Source organism: Pezoporus occidentalis, unplaced genomic scaffold, assembly GCF_034315485.1.
Source record: "Pezoporus occidentalis ecotype Australia unplaced genomic scaffold, CSIRO_AGI_Poc_V1 ctg55, whole genome shotgun sequence".
NCBI classification, from domain to species: domain Eukaryota; kingdom Metazoa; phylum Chordata; class Aves; order Psittaciformes; family Psittacidae; genus Pezoporus; species Pezoporus occidentalis.
Genome location: NW_026915888.1, coordinates 609489 through 631831, shown reverse-complemented (window position 1 = coordinate 631831; position 22343 = coordinate 609489). Strand labels below are relative to the sequence as shown.

The following is a 22343-nucleotide window of genomic DNA, read 5'->3' as shown; positions in this document are numbered from 1 at the left end:
CTCAAAGGCAACTCCATGTAAGGGGTGTGAGAATAACTGACTGCTTTTAAAGGCAGCAAAATCACTCCAGGCTAAGGAGTGCTATAACAAACTACTTAGGGCAGAAATGCCTATGGTGTTTCTAAGCATCAGTGTGAAAACAGAGCCTGGCACAATTCTTTATGGTTAAGTGCACAGTAAACAACTGGGTTTAAAGGTTTCAGGTATGTGAAAACACATTAATATGTCTGCCTGAAGGGTTCCAGGGACAGCCATAAACACGGTGGACATGATAAACTCAATTAGCTCAGTAAACAAACAAGGCACTGATAGATGTATTTAAACATTTCGGTGGCATGTTATCAGGTTTGGAGTCACACATCCTCCATTAACAAACAAAAAGATGTTTCTGCATGGAAAGATTCATACTCTCATCTCTAAAGACAGTGACTGCAATTCCTCTGCAGAAAAATCCCATGCTCTTGGGAAAATCTCTTAATTATGCTTATGGAACAGAGAGAGCCCAAAGCCAGCTCTGCCCACAGGCTCACGCACCAGTAAACTGAACTTCACAGGAACCTTTGCTAAAATGGTTATTTCCAATCCCTGCTCCCAGTGGGGATCTTGCCTTTGGCTTCCCATAGCAAGCATCAGCTGCCTGTCATGCTGTTAGGGCTTCTAGCTGCAGGCAATCGCTGCTGCTGTGCCCGTAGCTCCCATTTAGCCAGGGCATATTAAACTCCACCAAACTTGTTGCATTGGGGAAAAGACCCCATCGTGCTCAACTGTACCAGTTTAGCTGCCTTTTTCCATGCGTCACACTCCAGGCACTGCCACCAAATAGAAGATGCAGCACAATCACTATTGCTTCTTTCAATAACCACAAACTGCATTAGCACAAAGCTTTGCCAAATACATCCTCCCCCTAATTCTGCCAATTCATTCATGTCAGTGAGCTTGATTTAGTTATTACTGCTTCTATAACATTGCTGATGCATCTTACAGCAGAGCATCTTCTATGGAGGCCAAAGCAAGAGCTCCATGAGAGGCTTCTTATGCTATAGTGCTATAGATTAAGCATCCCTGCTCCCGTGAAACACAATCTGAGTGACTGAATCCAAAGTACACACTCTTCAAGCCACAAGTCAGAGCCAATATAAAAATCTCTCGTTTCTCAACCCCCCAAACAGAATTTTATTAGGTCTAAACTACCTGTGTGAAATCCAACCACCATCCCTTCACGAAACAGGATTTAATCCTCTCTTCCCAGCAAGTGGAAGACTTGATGTTTTCCTTGGCAGTCAGATCTGTTCCAGAAACACATCTTAGGAAAAGCACAGCTGGACGGGGTGAAAAGGTGCGTTTTCAGTGCAGAGCCTACTTGGTACGTGCAGCAAGGACAAAGTTCATTTCATCAACACAGCAACCCCAGGCAACCTTCCAGCTTTGAAGGAATTGAAGGCTTGAAACAACAGCAATTTTAGATCTAGCCACCCAGGAAATAGCACATGGATGCACAAGTGGCCTGGGAAACTCAGGGAAACTTGGAAACTAGGGAAGCAATGTTCTCTTGCTCCCAAACATGGGTCCATCAATAGTCACCAGCGCACACTGGTGCCCTGCACATCTCCGATTCCAAACTCCTGATTTGCAGAGGATGACCAGTCAAGTTCATCAATTCCAACCACATTTCCGCACAAGGAACAACCCACATGTGTCTTTCCAGCTGAAGCCGACACTAAGTTTGGTTCAAACAGCTTCCAGCACCTCGCCCCACTTGGAGGCATTGCTTCCCAAGGATGTTTGCATCCATTCCCGCAGCCACACGCTTCAGCTGGGGGAAAGGGGAAGGTGTGATATTGTGCCCACAAGGGAAATCGCATCAGAGCTGGCAAAGACATCGCTCCTTCCATGAGGGAATAAACCCACACAGTCCCACGTAGGCAGACATTAAGCTATCCGTGTTCCACAGCAAGACAGAAAGGGGTTTGTGTGTGCACAGCCAGAGCCTGATGCCACCCAGGGCAGCTTCTGAGCTGCTTCTTTCTGTCCTTGCTCAAGGCACACACTAAAACATAATAACAACTAAAGAAAGAGAGCAGAAAGATCCTTACTCGCTGGGTTAGGCACTGACTGCCGAAACGCATGTTTGTCTCAGTTCAGGGCATGGAAAGTTTCTGATTTTGAAAGGAATTAATCTGTTTAGCACAGACTGTATTAATCAGGGTTTACTGCAGAGCTGTATTCTGTGCTAGCAAAACACCACCACATATTTATCAAATTTTAACCGTGATTATTGTGTTTTACTGTTTCATAAACTCTCAAAACGTCATGTCACGATCTATTTCATCTCAGACTTCCCTTGCCATCTAGAAACCATTACATATGCTCCACGGAGAAGCCAGCCCAGCTGCACATATATGTACTACAGGATCCTGTTTGCAATGAAGATTGTCTGCAATTGATTCTCATGGAGCCCAATCTTCATAGGCATTCTGTGAAGCCAGAGCTAAATAACAAACAGTGTTTGTAAAAACCCATACGTTCTCCTGCAGGCAAAAATAAGGGTGGGGGGAATACAATTAGTGTCCTAACAGCAATTCCAAGCCAATGGAAATCTGAGCCATGAGCACAGTGCCAGGGATGCTTCGCTGCAGTTTCAGCTGTTGGAGCTCTGTGGAGAGTCCAGCAATCCACAAAACCACCCCAAATTTAACTGGCACCAAAGGAAAGCTGCATGCTATAGAGCAGAGGCAAGCCCTGCAGTGGTGCTAGCGCTTCTGCCTCCCTAAATAGCAGTCAGTGCTGGTCCAAGTGCGCCCAAAGGGCTATAATGAACTCCCTATATGCCAGAATGAGGGTGGAGAACCCTCACGAGAGGCTAGCCATGCCAACAGAGGTCTGGAAACTCAATTTTATCCCTGTCTCCTAAGTCCTGCTACAGCAGCACCAAACTCCAGTGATGTTTCTTTGCTTCAGTACTTGAGCCCTCATGAACCCCAGATCTCACTGTCACAAAGTCACAGAATCTGGTCCAACCTTTCTAAGCAAAGCACGACCTAGACTAGATGTCCTAGCATCTGCATCCACCACTTCCCTGGGGTGATTATTCCAGTGGACCACTGTTCTCATGGTGGAAAGTTTCCCTTGTGTCCAGTTAGGATCTCCCCAAGGATTAACTTGTGCCCATCATCCCTCGTCTTTCCCATGGGACTCCTTGTAAAAGGGAGTCTCCATCCTTTTCGTAGCCACCCTTTAAATACTGGAATACGGTGATAACATCTCCCTAAGCTTTCTTTTCCCTAGTCTTCAATGCCAAAAGCATCCAGGACAGAGACTGGTAAAACCAACCCATGAACTCCATTAAACTCCATTTCCATCTCCCAGAGCAGAGGCCTCTACCAAGGGAGAGCCCCCTCATGCACACACAGAGCCAGGGCACTGCCACGGGGGAAGAAACAGCCACATGAGCTGCCTCCAACCTCCCCAGACAGGCTCCAGCCAGAGCAGATAGCTCCAGGGCTGGGCTGGCTCCTTTCAAGGAGCTTGGCCATTAGAGCAGACAGGCTCCAAAGAGCGCCCAAACCCTACAAAATTGATTTTATGCATATTCTGACAATTTTTGTGCATATTTTCTATCCTTCCTGGCAGCAGAGCGGATACAAAAGGAATCAAGTCCAGTAAGAGTTGCTAAACAGATGGGAAAAAGAAGTCTGTCCCCTTGCAAGAAAGCACCACTGACTGAAATTCAAAGCAGCAGTGCTAAAACTGTAACATCCAGGCCAGTTTTGAGCACCAGTGACAAGATCTCTGCCTCTCTGACCTTTCGGAAACCAAGTGTCAAAAGCTCCCTACCTCTTCACTACCAAATACACAGGCTCCCGTTCAAGAAGTGCTTCCATCCCATCTCCTCCACACTATTGCTTGCAACACTTTCCAGGCTTTATAAAAAGCAGGATAAGAGCTCAATATTAGCTGATAAATTCTTGAACAATAGGGTTTACAAGTGCAAGAAACACTTCTCCCCCCCCTTCCTTTTAAACTTCTCTATTTGAAACAGTTTGCTGGGATTTCTGCCAGGATCTGGTGGAAAGTTTTCACATCTGGGCTGTACAATTAAAATGTCAAAGCCAGAGATTATTTAGTGTATTAAAAGGAAATCTAAAGAAAAGCCACACATTTTTAAGAGTCAGATTCTTTGCTGAACTATGCCAAGACTATTTCCTCATTCAGTGTGAGCCAATATTTCAGATACTATTACAACTACTGCAAGGATCTTGCCAGCTTTTAAGCTTTTTGCCACTTTTCCCCCTTTGCATCTTAGATTTCTCCTTCCAGCCCCACCAACAGCAACGCCTCGAGCATCCTTCAGCACCACGTGCACCAGGGATGCACCAAACCTGCCTCAAGCACGTCCTTTGCTCTGCTGGGGTAGGGATTAGGATTCAGTAGGTGAATATCTGCATTAGATGGCAAAACCTATCTGTGTTATTCAGCCACACTTCAATCACTAAGGCTGTGTTTCTTGAACTCTCAGTAACAATTTAGGATCCAAGTTATTGCCATGCAAAAGAAACAAGTTAAAGCCGATCCGTACAGCAGGTTCCCTTCCAAACCAAACCATTCTGTGTTTCTACGATTTATGGATTTGGGAAGAGGGGGAAATAAGGACTAATCAATCCCGTCTCTCATTTTTCCCTATACTTCACCCATCTTACAGATGATCTGTCCAACAAGGGACATTGTAACAACTGGACAAACCAATGCATACACAAGCCTAATAATCTCTACATCCCAACAAAAACCTTCCAATCCTAATAAAGAACAAATAAATCTGTTAACAATAATCAGACCCAACACTGACCAACTAAAGCTAGAGCCAGGACTGACTGTAACCCATTAGAAGCTACCTTAAAATCATAGATGACTTGTTGCATACAGCAGCAAGACCTGGGATTAACTCAGTGTAAAGTGAGGCAAGGGTGAGTGTGGGCTCTGATGGAGGTTTCTGGAGGACAGGTTTGCTGACTAAACCAGTGTCCTTAAGCAGCTTGCTGCAAAAATACATATTCATACCTAGTTTAATCACCTCTTTTAAGAGGGAATTCAACAGGTACAGCAGAGCATTTAGCAAGAGAATATGAGATGGGAGAAAGGCTGGAACCGAGAAGCAAGTTCCCTTTCATGCCTAGGTAGTTTGTCTATGTTTGAATTACAGACTACAGCAGTTGCCTTCCCCCTGCCCCAGATTGTGTCTTACCTAATGTGAAAGACATTTATGATGGAGATGCGTCTCCTCTTGGTTTTAATTATTCATACACAAATCCATTTTGGGAGAGCGGGAAGACCACGAAGGAAATGACATGTCAAGACACATAAATGGGTAAGGAAGACAAGTGAACCAAAGAGGGCTCCTCCAACCAAAAGTATCTGCAAACAACTAACTTCAGTTTGCTATTCACAGCTGAAGATGGATTATTTATAGATGAGAGCAGAAGAGTTGCATGTGAACAGAAATTACAGACTTAAATGATAACACACTAGTGATGCTCATACATCTAGGCCGATCCCTAAAAGAAGATGCAGACGTGGGACGTGCTTATCCTCAATGTATTTTTACCTAGAGGAGCTGGGAGAAGCACTCCTTTGGCTGCAACTCTGCAGCTGATGAGAGCTGTGTGTGATGCTTGGCACTGGAAAGCTTCAGCTCAGTCCCATTTTGTATCACTTATGGGTCCAACCAGCAGATCAGTTCCTACTGCTCAAAAACACAAACAAAAGAGCTTTTCTAGAGGAAAAAGAACATCCAGCAACATTTAACTCTTGAAACTACCGGGAAGGACCCTTTCCCTGCAGCAGTCCCACAGAGGTGTTCAGAACACGGACCTCCCATTCTCCCTCTCTGGAAATGACAGCCCCGATTAGGACTTGGCTGCACAAACCCGATGAAGCGAAACAAAAACATTTCACAGCCCACAGCATTCCTGGCTCCCCCTCAAAACGCTGGCAGCCGGGAGAGGTGCTGGGCCGAGCCTCCATCCCTTCATCTTCCTTCTTCCAGCTTTTACGCTTCAAGCTATCAGATAAGTACAAATTGCCTTTCACAGGCGTTATTACTCAACTCCTCAGGTGCTAACGGCTGTGTCATCCACACACCCTGTCAGGGTGCCCTAATTTGAGTGGAAACAGCTTCAGTAAGTGGCCTTGATCAGAGGGGTCCCCATCAGTCTCCCAGCCGAGAGCTGTGTTTCAGCTGGCCCCGTTCATTAGGCTGCTCATTATTCCTTGGCAAGGGTACAGCCCCAAAACAGAAGAGATTAATGGCTTAATCCCAGGGCCCCATTTTACATTAAGCCAGGCTTTTGCTCTTAAACCTTAGTAGAGGATAGCAGAGGGTTTGGCACCAACTGCACAAAAGCTGGTACCCATCAACATCAATCGCTGTGTCCACCAGCCCCATCAACAGCCACAAGCTTGTGCTTTATCAGCATGGATGAGCAGCAGCAAGGCAAGATGCCTTTCCAGACTGGGGCATGGTTTGGGGTTTTGGGGGGGTTCTTTTTCCCCTTTGCATTCCATAACACCCACCCCAGACAGCTTTTCCTTCAGCCATACAGGCTTTTCAAACTCCACCCTGCTCCAATATAAGCATCCCACAATAAATAGAAAGAAAAGCTCAAAGACAATAATGCAGTCACATAAACAAGTTGGAAAGGCTGCTACAGACAGAAGCCAGTGAGTGCTATTACTAACTTTCTCCCATTGCCTCGCAAACTTCCTCATCTCTAGGAGTCATCTTTTTGGGATTACACCCACTATTTTATCTGCCATCCTCACACAAACCCCATGTTCAGCTGCACCAGCACCAGCTCAGCCCCTACTCTCCACCGAGCCCCAACCTCCAGTGAACACAATGGAAGCCTAGGATGAAGGATTCAAGGAGCAGCTGTCTCCGCAAGGTTTCTTGAGTATTCAGACTCCTTTTACAACAAACCAGCTGGGTTACAAGCAGTGGCTCACAGGGGTCTCCAGTGAAACCCCTTGCTCAGGACTGGGGGGGAACGCACTCAGGCTCTGCAGCTATTGCACAGTAAAAGGAATACTTTGCACAAGTAAAACACTGAAAAACCCAACCAAATAAACCAGCCAGGAAGGTGAAGACCCTTCAGAAGCATCCTGTGATTTAATACCTTGAAATTGAGCCACTTGATGTTTCTATCAAGGATTTCTCCTTAAGGTGCACATTTATTAGACATTCATTATGTTCACCAGTTGCAGCATGGCCTGCCACAAGCAGACATCCCACTCCAGAGGCAATGAGTGCAAACAGACTTCCAAATAACAAGCTTGTGCCCCCAGTCAGACCAAAAGCCCCCCTGGGGCAGGGTACCACCTCCTGCAACAGAGAGGGCACAGAGAGCCTTACTACAGCCTCACCCCTCCAACATAAAAAGCACAAAGGACTCCTCAAGACAGCCCCCATGCTGCTTCAACAGCTACCCACATGAGCTCCTCCATGAGAGACATATATATACACCCATAGACATAAATATACACCCACTTATGCTTTCCTGCCTGCTTGCTATGAGTTTCACTCCAGAACATCTCAATCTCTCCCCTATGCTTTAAAAAGCAAGGGAATTCAGGTATTTTAAAGCTACCCATACGTATTTCCAGAATGAAAAGCAACCCCAAAACCAGCACTCACAAACCACCCCTTTGCTGCACCTTCCTGAGGACTAAGAATCAGCAAATGCCACCAGACTCACCTAAGCCACAGAGAGCTCAGAGCCGTGTCCCACCATCCTGGAGCCCCATCCGTGCTGCTGGAGTTCCCCACACAGGCTCAGCAGATGCTCCCAGGAGCCCACCAAGCCCATGCTCTGCCGAGGGGCAAGAAAAAGCCTGCAGACACAGCTGGAGTGAGGGTGGTACATCAGGAGCAGCAGCTGTGCAGTTATCAGCAGAGCCAGGTGACAGCACTTGTCCTAAACAAGCTGTATGCACCGAGCAATGCTCCTCTTTGCAAGAAAAGCAGGAGCAGCCCCATTGCCTTTCCTGTTCTCCTCCCTGAGATACTCAGAGGGAGAGATGCTCCTGATGTCCCTCCTGGCTCCTCAGGAAAGGAGGCAGTAGCCAGTTTTGGGGTCAATCCCCCAGGGATGAGCTCTTGGCACAGAGTCATCAGTCAGGGGTGGTTTGGAGCAAAGAGGAGCTAAAACCAGCAATAAGCAAAGCCTGGAATAAAACCCACTAAAAGAGGATGGTCACTTAGCCACCAAGGACAAGGAATGTGTTTGTTACACCCTGCTCCTCTGTTTTCATTGTATTTTGCTTTGCTTTTAACAAGCACTAAAGAGTATATACACATATATATGGGATTATGTATGGGACGGGAGATACATATATATGTATATAAAACTCCTTCCTTATAAATACCACTATGGGGCTAAAGAGGAGGGGGGCTGTTCCTGGGGAGTTAGGGGGGTGGAAATGTCCACTGACATGATGGGGTGCGAGGGATGGAGAAGGGGTCCCCTTGTTAAGTCAAAGAAGGGAGGTTTGGGGGTTTTCCTTGCTAAATCCCAAGTCCCTGCTTTAACACAACACAGCCTCCCCTTCCCTGCTTTTGTGGGTTTTTTGTTTGTGTGTGTGTGTAAAAGCAGAGAAGCCTGGCTTTTATCAAAGGCTTGAATGTGTCTTTGTGCCGCTATAACCAAGGGGAACCAAACCGAGGGGGGTGGCTGTGCTGCTGCTCCTCCAGATACTCCAGACCTCCTCTCTCTGCCTGATCATCCCCAGCACGGCCGCCTGTCCTCAGCACCGAGTGCCCAGGGATGCTGCCAGGCACTGATGCTCTCTGACCTTATGTCTGTGAGAAGAAACAGTGTAAAGATGTGACTCTTTTCACTCTGAAAATGAAATGGAATTCCTTAAAGTCTGGCTTAATGCACAGTAAAGCAAACCCCAAGGAGATAAAATACAGTGCTTTTATCCTTCAAGTCAAAGTGGTATAAAACCCTAAGTCAGTGTTGAACACCCTTTCCTGGGGAGTTTAATCATATATTTTGAATTTAAAAAAGACTTTTCTACAGTCCTCCTCTACAAAATGGATAGATGCAAATAAAATTATTAAAACAGAAGAAAATAGAGCAAGGAAACAAAGCACATGCAACTTCTGGCCAGTATCAGGGCATCTCTGCCTTTGCGCCACACTCCAACATGCCAAGGATGAGGGCAAGGGCAGACCCACACACAGCAGTCACCCTAAGAGGGAGGATGACCCCAGATTCAAGCCCTCCAGCACTGAGCTGGAAAAGCTGTGGTTGAGGATGCAAGGTTTAGGACAAAACTTTAAAGAAGCAAATGCACACAAGAAGTCCTTGCATCCATGGCACAGACGAGCGTCATCTGCACCAACAGCATGCTTCCCATCTCATCCCTCTCCAATAAATAGCCAGACAAGCCAAAAGCAGCTGCCAGTAGCCCAGAAGCCAGGCTTTCTCTTCAGAAAGGGGACATGAATTCCTTACAGTTCCCTATCAGGACCCATTTTTGCAATTAAAATGGTCCTGATTGCGCAGAGAGCCTCTGTGCAACACGGTCGAACATATTTGAATGTTTGCACAATAGGGACTCAAAAGCATCATTATTTGCTAGTAGTTACTGCCAAAGCTTCCCAAAATATGCAGCAGATCAGATCAATACCAACTGTTCCCATCTTCCAGACGGATCTGCTGGGGAAGAGAAAAATCTGTTCAACATCTCATCCAAGCTCCTCAGCCTCTCTCAGCAGCGAAGCAGCACAAACCCGCTCGATCCTCCTGCACCAAGCGCGCCGCACGCTGGAGCAGCATGAACGGGGATGGCTCAGAGACAGCACAAAACGGGGAGAAAACCCAGACAAACTCGAGCCAGAAGGAAGCACTTCCAGATGGCCTGCACTGATAGACCTCATCTCTAGTAGTGGGTTCTTTTAGAAGCCTGACCACAAGCACGCAGATGGTTGGGAACTCCGTCGAACCCATTTAATGTTCTTTGTAAATGCTTCCCTCCCCATGTCATACTTCCGGGGAAGATGCCCAAGAGACTGGAGCACGAGGGGTGTCATTTCTATGTGGTGCATAGAGATTGAGTTGAAGAGGTCCACCCATGTGCTGCTTGTACAGCCAATGGCCATGGTCGTGCTACAAAGAGCCAGAACCCAAGGGAGAAACACAGGGTTTCTTAAACTACATAGGAAACATCAACTGTGGGCTGGAGCCAAGTCCACCACTTGAGTTGTCTTGATATAACTGGTCCCAGTCAACCGGCACCAAAGGGACTTTCTGATGAATGAAGTCCTGTGTCATCAGGGGTCAGTGGCTCTTGCCATGGGGTCACTCAAGGGGATTACAAAGTAGTTTGTGTCACACAGCCCAGGTAAAAACTGGCTTTTCTTGGCCTCAATCTCGCCATGATTGCAGTCAGTTTGCAAAAATAAACCATAAAGGCAGACGCAGCTCAGTAGGAGCCAAGTTCTCTTAATGTCTTCAATAAATAATTACATAAATAGACCCAATTTAAAGGAGTGCCAGAAACATGAACAACAGCTTCAAATGCAATCAACGCAGCCTCAAATCCCTGCTCCAACCATACAACATGAATGCGAGGCCTCTCACAAACACATGCCCAACTCCAGTGTGTAGGAAAAGGTGGATTTCTGGCTCCAATTAGCACTTAACCCATGGAGTCCGCTCCAGGAGTCCCCTGGCTACACTCAATTCATCCTGATTACGCAGTTTTCTCTATAGGTCACATCAAACACAGCAAACAAGCGGATGCTGGGTAGGCAGGGGGACATTCAGGACCAGCCATCCCCTGCATTTCCAGCAGCTCTTTGCTCTCACAAAAGGCCATGAGCTCAATCTATCTGCCGCAGGGATGAAACCCAAGAAGCACGATGGTTTTGCAGAGGCTGCCAAGCCCGAGCGTTCAGGACTGCCTTGGCACCGGCGTATCTTCTGCCACGTGATAAAACAAAGCCCGATGGTGACAAACGAAGAGCAGGTGGAGGTTTAATTATGTCCCTAACCCATGTGAGCACAACCTGCAAGGCTGCATAGCACAAAGGCTTGCGCCCACCACGCTCGTGCTTGGGGTGCTGCACGATCTCCTCCCCGCAGGGCTGGATGCTGCCTGATGGGATTACCATGGGCTCGTAGCTGGGAAATGATGACAATTGCTGTCCCCTGGGTCTGATTTAGACAAGCAGAGAGCATTCCAGCCTTTTCACTGCCTGATTGACCATGGCAGGACAGGTGCAATTAAAATAAGATCAGCAATTGAATCTGTCTCCCCGCGCTGCTTCTCCTTGCAGCGTGTCGCCACGAGGACCTGTCACTCACACACTGGTGTACCTTGTCCGTGTGCATGGCATGGTCAGTTCAATGGTCGGCTCCTGAACATCCAGCACCCCAAGGACACCGCTGCAGCAACGCTGCCTCCAGACTCCTCACACCCACAGATGGACAAACCCATGGCCAAGTCCTCCATCCTGGCTGCTTTTAAAATAGGTTGTCAGTGATTTCCTACAGCCAGACTGGCTTTATGAAGAATGCAGGTGCAGAAGTACTTGGTCACACAGCTGAAGGAGAACTGCCACCCCTTTAACACATAAAATCACAAACTGGTTTGGGTTGGAAGGAACCATAAAATCCAATTCCAGCCCCCTGCCATGGCCAGGTTCACCTTCCAACCTCCTAGGAGCAGGCTGCTCCTAGCCCCTAGTTTCTGATCTAGTCCTAGTTTCTGGCCTTTGAATGGCAAAACAGATGATAATGGATAGTCCAGGACTTCTCAAGTGGGAAGCCAAGGGCAGAGGTTGGTAGGGATGGTTTTCCAGCCTTTCCCTGGGCTGGTTCTCCCTGAAAGAGGCCATGGGGTGGTTATTTAACAGTACCTGTTGAGGAATGAAGCAACATCCACCCAGTGCAGCAAGAGCAGAGGCTTAGCAGTGATACGGGCCCTCTGCTCTGGCTGGATTTTGCCTGCTGCTACCTACACACTCCCAGCCATGTGTGTAGATGATCATGCTTACTACGCAGCATGTATCCATACAATGCAAGCCACGAAACACCAGCCTGGAGCTTCTTGGTGGCAGAGAAATAAGGCAGCTCTTGCTTCAGGAATACATCAGCCCAAAAATCATTTCTGTGCTAGAACCTGCTTCTATCAACGCTGCATGAATGATAACATCAACCTAAAGCATGCTGGGTTTGAAGCACATTCCCATCCTGTTACACGCGGGATGGACAGGAGATGACAGCACCATCAGCTCAATGGGATGGAGACACAGCAGGCACCATGCCAAGCACAGTCTATTCTCAATAATCAAAGCCAAGTCGCTGCTCATGTGGGTGACATTAATCCATCAATGAACAAGAAAGGGGAGGAAACCAACCTGAAGCTGATGGGAAACTCCCAGGTGAGTCAGTCCCTGAGCATTGAACCAACCTGCTCCAGAGCCTCCTTTCTGGAAAGGCAGTGCTGAAGGGGCTGGCAGCAGAGAATATCTGTGCCTCGATAAATAACTTCATGTGTTGAGGCGCAGATAAGGTTGCACAGAGCCTCTCGCAGGGGACGTGGCCATCAGGTTTATTTTTGTAGTTTTCATTACGCGCGGAATAACTTGGACGGACTCAGAAAAAATACATTTTCATCGATGTCACCAGTTTTAATTAATTTTTGCTGAAGTGGCCTCAAGATGAACGCTGCTGGGAAAGGGCTGGTTCCTGATGCACTGCTCTGGGCCTCCGTGTTCAAACACAGAAGCTGCACCAAATGCCACCAGGATAAATCCCGCCACAGGCTCCCTGGGAGATGGCTCCAGCCCATCTTCCTGCGCCGGTGGTTTTGAGGCCAGACTGCCTTTTAGCTCACATCTCTGACTCCGTGTCAGAGGCGCTGCCAGCTCTGGGAATAACACTGGTACCACGCTATTTCCTGCCTCAGAAAGTCCTGGCCACATCCAGCATCTAATGTCACATTGGTAGGACGTTAAATGTCACTGGTGGCTGACACAGCAGCTGATCTGGTAGGGTGTTGTCTGGATGGGTGCTGAGCAGAGGATGTGCCTTCCCTCGGACACCAGCGTGCTGGGGAGCTCGGTTTGAGGGCAATCCCCAAATTCCCAGCCTCAGACCTCCCCTTTGCTGCACACCTGGTTGTCTCCCTCCACCACCATGAGCTCCTTGGCTGGGGTAAGGAGCAGCGCCAACAGTGTCTTTGCAATAGAGAAAAGCAAACCAGTGTGAGCAGAAGCCCCTCTGGCACCGCCACCACATACCTGGCTGCTGCCACCAACCCTCCCTGGACACACAGCAACCCATCAGGAAATCCTTCCTTGGCTTTCCAGAGGGACTCTGGGCTCCTTCCCCCTCGCTGGCTGGCACCCTGCAGTGCACAACACACACATGAGCCAAACCAAGCCCTCTCCTCCATTTATTTCCATCTATTGCAACCACTCAAGAAAACAACCCCCTAACCCTTAATTTTCCACCAATGGAGAGTCCTGAAGCCATGAAACAACTCCCTGAGCAGAGCTTCGAGGTTCCTAAGGATGAGATGGGGGCCCAGCACTCTGCGGCAGCAGCTTTCCAGGACCTTCCATGTGGGAAGATGAAGGGTATCCGTGCCCATCCCAGGTAGCTCCCGGGAGAAGGCGGCTGTCGGCTCCTGCACATGTGGCGTGCAGACACGGCTCCAGATGTCCTCGGGGCCTTCCACAAACATCCAAAAGGGACTGGGAAATGGTCGCCAGGAAGGAGCTGATGGACAGGAGCCAGCAGTGATTTCTGTGCTCAAAGGGCACTTTCCCAATAGCTGCTAGGACCTGCCATCAGATTGGGTTTCTGACGGGGTAAGACTCGAAAACACATTGAACACAAAGTAAGCGCCTGCATTTAAATGGCACCATTTGTCTAAAGTCCATCCCAGCCAGTTGTTCTTCGTTATTTAGATGCTTTAGTGCTTGGCTTCTGGCTCACTTCTTACAATCCTGGCACAGGTTTCTCCGTGCAGGAGAGAATTCCAATTGCGTTTGTAACTTCAGTGCAAGAAAAATCCCTGTTTATACTAAGGCTGTAATTCTAATATCTGAGCCCCCTGCGGGCGAAGTCAGACTGAGACAGTAAACCCTGCTGAAGCAGAGTGACTGGTGGGGTATGGGAAACTGAGGCAAGGAGGGTTTAGGAAACATTTGATGTTGTAAAGCTCTTTGTCTCATCCTAAATCATAGAGATTACAGAGAAATACTGAGTTTTAATGGGTTTAGTAGGCAGAATAATGTCTCTTTGAGGTGACAGGAATGCTTCAGACGTTTAATGTCTATGAATGCAAAGCAACCCAGAAAAGCAGAGATCATCAGTAATTTATAAAAGAAACACTTGCTTTCATTTGATGTTTTTCCACATCTGTTTTACTATCCTGAAGGCCTCATGGCTCACAAACACAGCACTACAGACCCAGGTAGTGAAGATGTAAGGAGAGAGCAATAATGGAGAGCTGCTATCACACAAGGGTGGGAAACAAAGAGCCAGTGCTACCAGAGCTCAACGCATCCCATTTGGCTGCTGGAAAACATCTGCCATTTGTCAGGACTACAAAGCAAGCAGAGCCCTCTCCTCCTTGATCTCCAGCAATTAGGGGAATTCTGCTGTGCTAATTACCTGGGGGGACAACCCAGGGAGAAGGCAGATAGCAAACGGCACTTGGAGACAACATTTACACCAGCAAAACTGAGGCAGACATTTCAAGGCGCTGGGAACCGCAGAGAGTACGGAGCCAAACTTCAGCGAGCTGGAGAGGGCTGATCCCTGTGCATGGAGTTTGGCTAAAAACAATAAATAAACACTTAAAATAACAATATTGTTTTAAAATATAAATCAAAATAAGCGCAGCAAGAGAGCCTCTGCTGTGGCTGAGTCTGCAGGCGCGGGGAGGGTCTGAAATGCTCGCCTTCCCCCAGTACACATGGTTTGAATTGCCGAGCCATGGAGCAATCGGCCGCCCTGCAGTACCACTCCTCTCTCCCCGCTGCCAAGCCATTATTGGGAAATACTTGTCACATATGAACTGGAACATCAGGTTACACTGAACGTTTTCACACCACTTTGTAGTACATACATACGTTCAAAAGCATATGACACCGTCTCAGCGCGAGATCGAGATGGAGAGAGGAAGATGTGTAATCCGGCAGCCGGGAAATTCAGAGTTAAGGCTCCAGAGCGCAAAGCCTGCAGAGGTACTGGACAATAAAGAGGCACTGGGGAACACAACACACACATAGAATAGAATAGAGTTGAATAGAATAGAATTGGAAAGGACCTTAAGATCATCCAGTTCCAACCCCCCTGCCATGGGCAGGGACACCTCACACTAAACCATGGCACCCAAGGCTTCGTCCAGCCTGGTCTTGAGCACTGCCAGGGATGGAGCATTCACAACCTCCCTGGGCAACCCATTCCAGTGCCTCAGCACCCTCACAGGAAAGAATTTCCTCCTTATATCCAATCTAAACTTCCCCTGTTTAAGTTTGAACCCGTTACCCCTTGTCCTGTCACTGCAGTCCCTAATGAAGAGTCCCTCCCCAGCATCCCTATAGGCCCCCTTCAGGTACTGGCAGGCTGCTATGAGGTCTCCACACAGCCTTCTCTTCTCCAGGCATGTATTGAAATACACAGTGTGAGAGCTGGAGATTTTCACACCCTCAGTCTGCAACACAGCAAGGACCAGCTGCTGGGCAGGGTGTTTTCTATGGACCAGGTTTGTTTTAAGCCTTCCTTAACTGGATTTAAGAAGATTTGCTCTCAGGCATCCAGCACCATGAGCTCTTGATGGACCTTCTCACAGACCCTATGGCAAATCCTGCATTTAACAGGAACGTTTCGCACCAGCTTTTGAAAGACTGAGCTTAAAAACACAAGGGGGGAAAATAAAAGACTCCTTAAAAATTAGATATAAAAAGGCAGCCAGAACACAGCCACACAACTGAAAAACAAAGTGTTTGGAAGCATGGAGGTTTAGTCCTGCTTTCAACCCACCTCCAAGGGCTGCCCTAAATGCCACATAAACACATGTTCTTGCACCTGCTGCATTTTATCTTGCAGCAAAGCCCATGAGGATCCCACCAGAGAAAGAGGCTGAAGCGATGGGGACGAGGGGCCTCCCTGCAGAACATTACAGGCCTGGGATTGACGATAATAAAAGTATTGAGCTGCTGTTTCACAGCGAGCCAACATATGGGGACAGCCTGTCCTGGGCCTGCCTGGCGCCAGCAGCATGCAACCACTGCTGCCCCTTCCCACATAGCTGGAGGGACCAAAAGGCCACATTCATCACCAGAATGGGGTCACCAGCCTGCCCATCACAGCATCACCAACCCACCCATCATGGCATCACCAAGCCACCCATCACGGCATCACCAAGCCACAGCATCACCAACCCAGCCATCACGGCATCACCAACCCACCTATCATGGCATCACCAACCCACCCATCACGGCATCACCAACCCACCCATCATGGCATCACCAACCCACCCATCACAGCATCACCAACCCACCCATCACAGCATCACCAACCCACCTATCATGGCATCACCAACCCACCCATCACGGCATCACCAACCCACCCATCACAGCATCACCAAACTGCCCATCACAGCATCACCAACCTGCCCATCACAGCATCACCAAACTGCCCATCACAGCATCACCAAACTGCCCATCACGGCATCACCAACCCACCCATCACAGCATCACCAAACTGCCCATCACAGCATCACCAACCCACCCATCACAGCATCACCAAACTGCCCATCACAGCATCACCAACCCACCCATCACAGCATCACCAACCCACCCATCACAGCATCACCAACCCACCCATCACAGCATCACCAAACTGCCCATCACGGCATCACCAAACCGCCCATCACAGCATTTAGGAGCCCAAACTACACTGGTCCAGCTGCCCAAACCCCCCCGAGGATGCTTCCCTTTTCTTCAGACACAGAAATGTCCAAACCACAAAGGAATCAAAGTGATGCCTACTTGTTGTCATCATCCCCCCATTGCTTTGGTTGGATGTATAAAGCAAAACAAGTCAACTCAAGGCAGCACACAGATGCTGAGAACAGCTGCAGAGACACCTTCCTGCAGCTTGTCCAGTGTCAGAGCCAGAGGAGTAATTTTGTTCAGGTTTTTTACCAGTGATGGTCATTTTCCACGAGGATCAGCATGTCTCCATGGCCTTGGTACAACAGCCGGGCCCCCTCTGCTGGCCACCAACCCCTGTGGTGCCACCAGCCCTGGACCCCCCAGCTTAGCCCCAAAAAGCCCTCCGGGTCCCATTTTCAAAACCAAGCTACTTTATAAGAACCCAGCTGAGCCCTGTAGCCAAATAGGTGACTGACTACAGAACACAAAGCACAAAAGGGGTCAGTTTTGTTTTTGTTTTTTTCTAGGGAAATTTATTTTGTTTGTGTGTTTTACAAACACTGATTTAGGGCTTTGCTGTAGTTGAAATAATTTAAGCCTTATTTAACTTAAGTGGACCTTAGTCATCTGGTCCCAAACTGCTTTTAACACGTTACAGGTCAATTTTATCAAGGCAGGTCCCCTAACAACAGCCCTCAGCCCCTCGAACCCCAACAAACCTCCACATTGACTCGCTTCAAGGAAAAATACTGGGTCTTCTTTAAAACAAGGCCAGCCCTGAGCACACAGTTTGCTCCTGCCACTGCTATGGGTTTGCAGGGCACCAAGTTCCCCTCTTCCCAAAGAGGCACCAAGGGAGGGACCACTGGCATGATGCTGCAGACAGCATCACCATCAACAGCTCTTTGGTTGGCTTGCTTTAAATCCAGTAATAGAAAAGAACTCTTAAGCTTAGCAGGGTTTCTGGAGGAGGAAAGCCCCCTAGCCCAGGTGTTTAGGATACCCACCAGCTTCCAGCTGCCCATGCATGCTCCCTGCTTCCCCCTGCCCATGGGTAAAGCTTGCAGGATCTCCCTATCTCCCAGTCCCCTCAAGGGGAGAAATTTCCTTCACCAGGGCCTGCTTTCTTAGTGCATGGAAGCAAATTGAAGCTTAGCTCTTAGTTTTCATCCTGTTGTAGCTCTGCAGCAGAAGCCAGTGAGGACCACGAGCTCTCAGGATGTTTCTGGACCAAGCTCTTTAACTGCAGACCAGAAAGGCAATTCAGCCTTCTTCAAGAGAAAGAGGAAAAGAAACATGGGTAAAGATTCCTTTGATTTGCTCAGAAACAGCCAAAAGGCTTCACAACAGCTCAGCAGCACACCCTCACCTTAGCACAGCACTTGGCTCCCCAACAGTGGTAGCCAGAAGCAGTCACCGATGCCATGTTTCTTACCCAGGGGAAATCACTTCTCCTTCCAATTACTTTGACATTCGTTCCTAATGACTGTAATGAGTATTTCAGCAGCACATGGGAAAACCTTCCCCCTCCTCTCTTCTCCCCATCTCTCAAACACAACAACCATCAAACCCAGTGACCCGGAACAGAACTGGGACTTTCCTGGCCACAAAGGAGCCTCTTCAATCCCAATTGCTTTCTGCAGAGCAAAGGAAAAGCCTCTTGACCGCTTAAGCACACCAGTAGCACCCTGGCTGCACTGACCAGAGCAAGATGCAGCAGCAGAGCCCTGTGAGGCTGACAACAGACTTGGCTGGGTCTGTACATCAGAAGGAAGAAAACTGATTTGACCACTGCTGTTGGAAGAGCTGAAAACAAGCATGGTTTGCGTCTCAGCTGATGGGTTTGGATACAGGCGTACAGGACAGCCATAGGAGCCTTTCACTAGAAAAGGAAAGCAGCACATTGAAGAGCATCAATACTGAACTGTTTCCAAGGTTATTATGGCAAAAAAAGTCCATTTTTTGTCTTGTGTGTACAAACTAACGCTGTGTGTTCTGGTAGGATCCATACCCAGAGTGGCAGGAAAAACTGAGACTGCCCATTTGTCTATTATGCTTTTACATGTAGCATTTATGATTTGTTTCTTCCTTTAAAACCAGAACTGAACTATGGCACTTGCAAGGCTCTGTAACAGGCCTGTGCACTCTCCCCCATCAAAGCACTGCACATCTTTCACCCATCTTTCGCTGCTTCAGTGGAAAGAAAGGGCTTGAAGTGCCTCAGCCTGAAGCCATTCATGCCCTTGGGTATGACCGCACAGCACTTAACACAGCATTTCTGTAGATGAGATTCCTTTACAAACTAATCTAAGCTGTTTATTGTTTCCAAGGAGCATGCACTTCCACAGCAGAACAGGAAGTTTTGACAGTTTAAGAAGTTCATTAAACTCTGGGAGGAAATTTAAACAATCAGTGACAGCTTTCCTGCAGCAAGGCAGCGCCGGAGCAAGGCTCAGAGGCTGCAGCTTTTAATTATCACACTTGCATGAAGCCCCAGTGATTTTGTTACTACTTCTAAATTGTCTTGGCCCAACACTCAGGGCTCACAAGCTATTTGCCCTTTGATTCTTATAGCCAAATGTTGCTTTGGTCCAAACCTCAAACTCCTTTATCTGTAAACAGGCCAAAGGAAGGCAATGGAAGATGTTAACAGTCCCAAACTAAAGAGAGTGCTTCAGCTTGAAAAGAAACACTTCTTAATGCATTTTGCTTAATAGGGAGGATTATAGAAAACGGGAGAGGAGGAACTCAGTGCATTGATCCAGTGAGCAGGCAGCTCTTGGGCAGTCTGGTGCTGGCTCTGCTGGTGTGTTTTCACCTACCTGGGGGGCACATGCAGTCTGATGGAGCCTCTCTCGCCGTCCGCAGCTTTGCCAGTCCTTCACCCAGTTTCTGTTTGGAGAAGGAATGAAAAGAGCCATTTAGAGAATATATTATATCTAAATGTGGATTGTGTGTGCATGCCAACATCCAGCACGCTTCCTTCCACTGAGGGGTAATGGTTTCATCCTGTTACGTTCAGCCTCTTTGGATAATGCCCTATGCTATGGCAGTACACGAGAGACTAAATGTTTCTAAGCAAGTGATCAGTCTACAGCCCTTGCACGGGGCAGGCAGATACTGCACAGCCCAAAAGTCCCTTGAGCTGAGCACCATGGGCTGGATTCATCCTGACATACGTCCCATGTTCAGATGTCAGCATCGTCTCAGTGTGTTTGGTAGCAGGGTCAGGCAAAGGCGCCAGGGAAAGCCTCGCTGCAACCAACAGTGAAGCTGGTTCCAGGCAGCCAGGAGTTTACATACCAGGGTGATATTTGCACAGCAGACGTGGCCTGATTCAGCTGATTTTATACTTAGAATTCAAGCCTTGTGCAGTGTAACAGGTTTCTTTAGGGGAGGGATGAGGAGGTGAAGGCCAGTGCCAGTGACACTGGGGTGCTCTCACACCCCCAGGTCAACCCAAAGCCCAGTGTTTCCATCCCCAGGGTGAAGAACCCATCAGTGAGACAACCAGAAAACATCTAAATTCACACACCTAAAGCATGCTGCAGACAGATGTGAGTGCTCTGCCTGCTCTCTAAGCCAACCGAAATGTTCATGCCTGCATTTAGGACACTGCCAAGCCCGAGGTAATGAGCCCTGATGACAGGTAGGTTGTATTAGCTCAGGCTTGGTGCTTCGTGGCTGGGGGGGGGCAGCAAGGGTGGGAACATCTCATCTTCACCCACAATCTCTCTCTATCCTCCAGGAATCCCCTGTCTCATCAGTTTACTAAGAGAGAAACCAATAACCGATAACTGGAGTCCCTGAGTGTCCAAGAGAGAAAGCTCCAAGTACTTACTGAATTCAGGGTATTCAGACTTGACTTTTATACAGTTGACAATCCACTCTATGTTTGAACACTGTGGACTGTTCTGGAATTAGACTATATGTGAGTTAGGTTCTTTTCCTTTTATTCTGGGGATTTAGAGGTTTTATCTGTTGTTGAAATCCCAGGCATTCCTCTCTAGCTGCTCAGATGTGATGCTAAGAGGTCCTGAAAGTATCGACACCGTTTCATAGCACCTGATGAAGGTGTTGCCCTATGATAATACCAAAATGATCTGGCTGCCTCCTGCGAAACATAGGCTTTCCTTGAGGAAAAGTGTCAAGGAAGCATCTGCAGAGACTTCTCTGACAGGCACCTGCAGTCTGAATGTTAGAAAGATGCTCAGTTTTGATCTGTTTAAAGTAATTTGGATGATGAGGGTGCTCGAGGAAATTAAAACGAGCTCTTCCATCCTTTGGGTTCAGCAGGCATCCCTGGGAATAGGAGATCTGAATCCGGGGGCGAGTCCTCTGTTCTCCCATTGAATTGTTCTTGTCATGAAATTGATTAATCTGGACACTGTCTGCCTATTGCAGACAATAAATCCCTTGGGAACGGAACGGTCCAGCTTTGTTTACAACAACTGGATGCTTCTATAATCCTCCCATTAACATCCTCCCTCCAGTATGAAAACGGCACACTGCAAACTGGGGCTTGGATGTAGAGCAAGTGGAGATGCTACCACGTTCAGACCACGCTGTTGGAAACGTTTCAGAGGGCATCAGAGCAGGACCCTGCAGCATGCCCCAGCCAAGGGAAGGGCAAGGCCCCACCACATTATAATCAGCAATTTCTCAGGTGCCTTTCACAGGGCCAGAAATGAAATCCTAGCTGTCCAAATTGCCTTTCATTGCCTTAACTACCCACTCACGCTTTATTATTTCCTATCCTCCTTTACTTGCCACACATTTAAACAACACTAAAAGAAACAGAGCCAGCATGTTGGTGTTGTATTTGCTGCTCTTCATACACAGCTCTGCCATAAATTACTCCAGCAAACCCTTAGACTGGTAGATGGGGTAATGCTTTTGGGGCAGTGACAGAGAACAAAGTACGCTGGGTCATGCACAGAGAGCGTATGGGGCTTTGGTTTCACTTCTGAAATGTTGTGGCAAACTTCAAAGGAGGCCCAACACAGAACTGAACAGAAAAGCTGACCCCAGGCACCAGTTGATGTTCATGATGATGGAAATACTCCCTCGCTCCCCAGAAACTCTCCAGCACAGAAAGAAGTCGCCTGATGAGCAAGGAGTCTTATGAAACAGAGACGGGTTTGGTCAAGAGACAGGAGCTTTCTGAAACATTACCATACATGAAGAGGTTCATTTAAAAGAACTATTAATAGACAGCCCAATCGCTACCACTCATTCCTTGAATCTGTTACTCGTTTCAAGGTTTGCTTTCAGTATTGACAAAACATTGGTCATACAAAGCGTTTCAACAAGCTCCCTCTTGCATTAGAAGCCCAATTATGCGGTTTTGCTCTGTTTTCCCCTGTATAATCTCCATCTGAGCATT

The 22343-nt window shown here is 47.9% G+C and overlaps 1 protein-coding gene across 1 annotated transcript in view; it reads right to left on the bottom strand.

The window, feature by feature from the left end:
- Nucleotides 1-22343, bottom strand: part of COL23A1 (collagen type XXIII alpha 1 chain) — a 170930-nt gene that overhangs the window by 147024 nt on the left and 1563 nt on the right. Inside the window, exon 2 of the mRNA XM_062637998.1 lies at nt 19780-19849. Coding sequence (XP_062493982.1) covers nt 19780-19849 — 70 coding nt within the window. The remainder of the gene's footprint in view (nt 1-19779; nt 19850-22343) is intronic.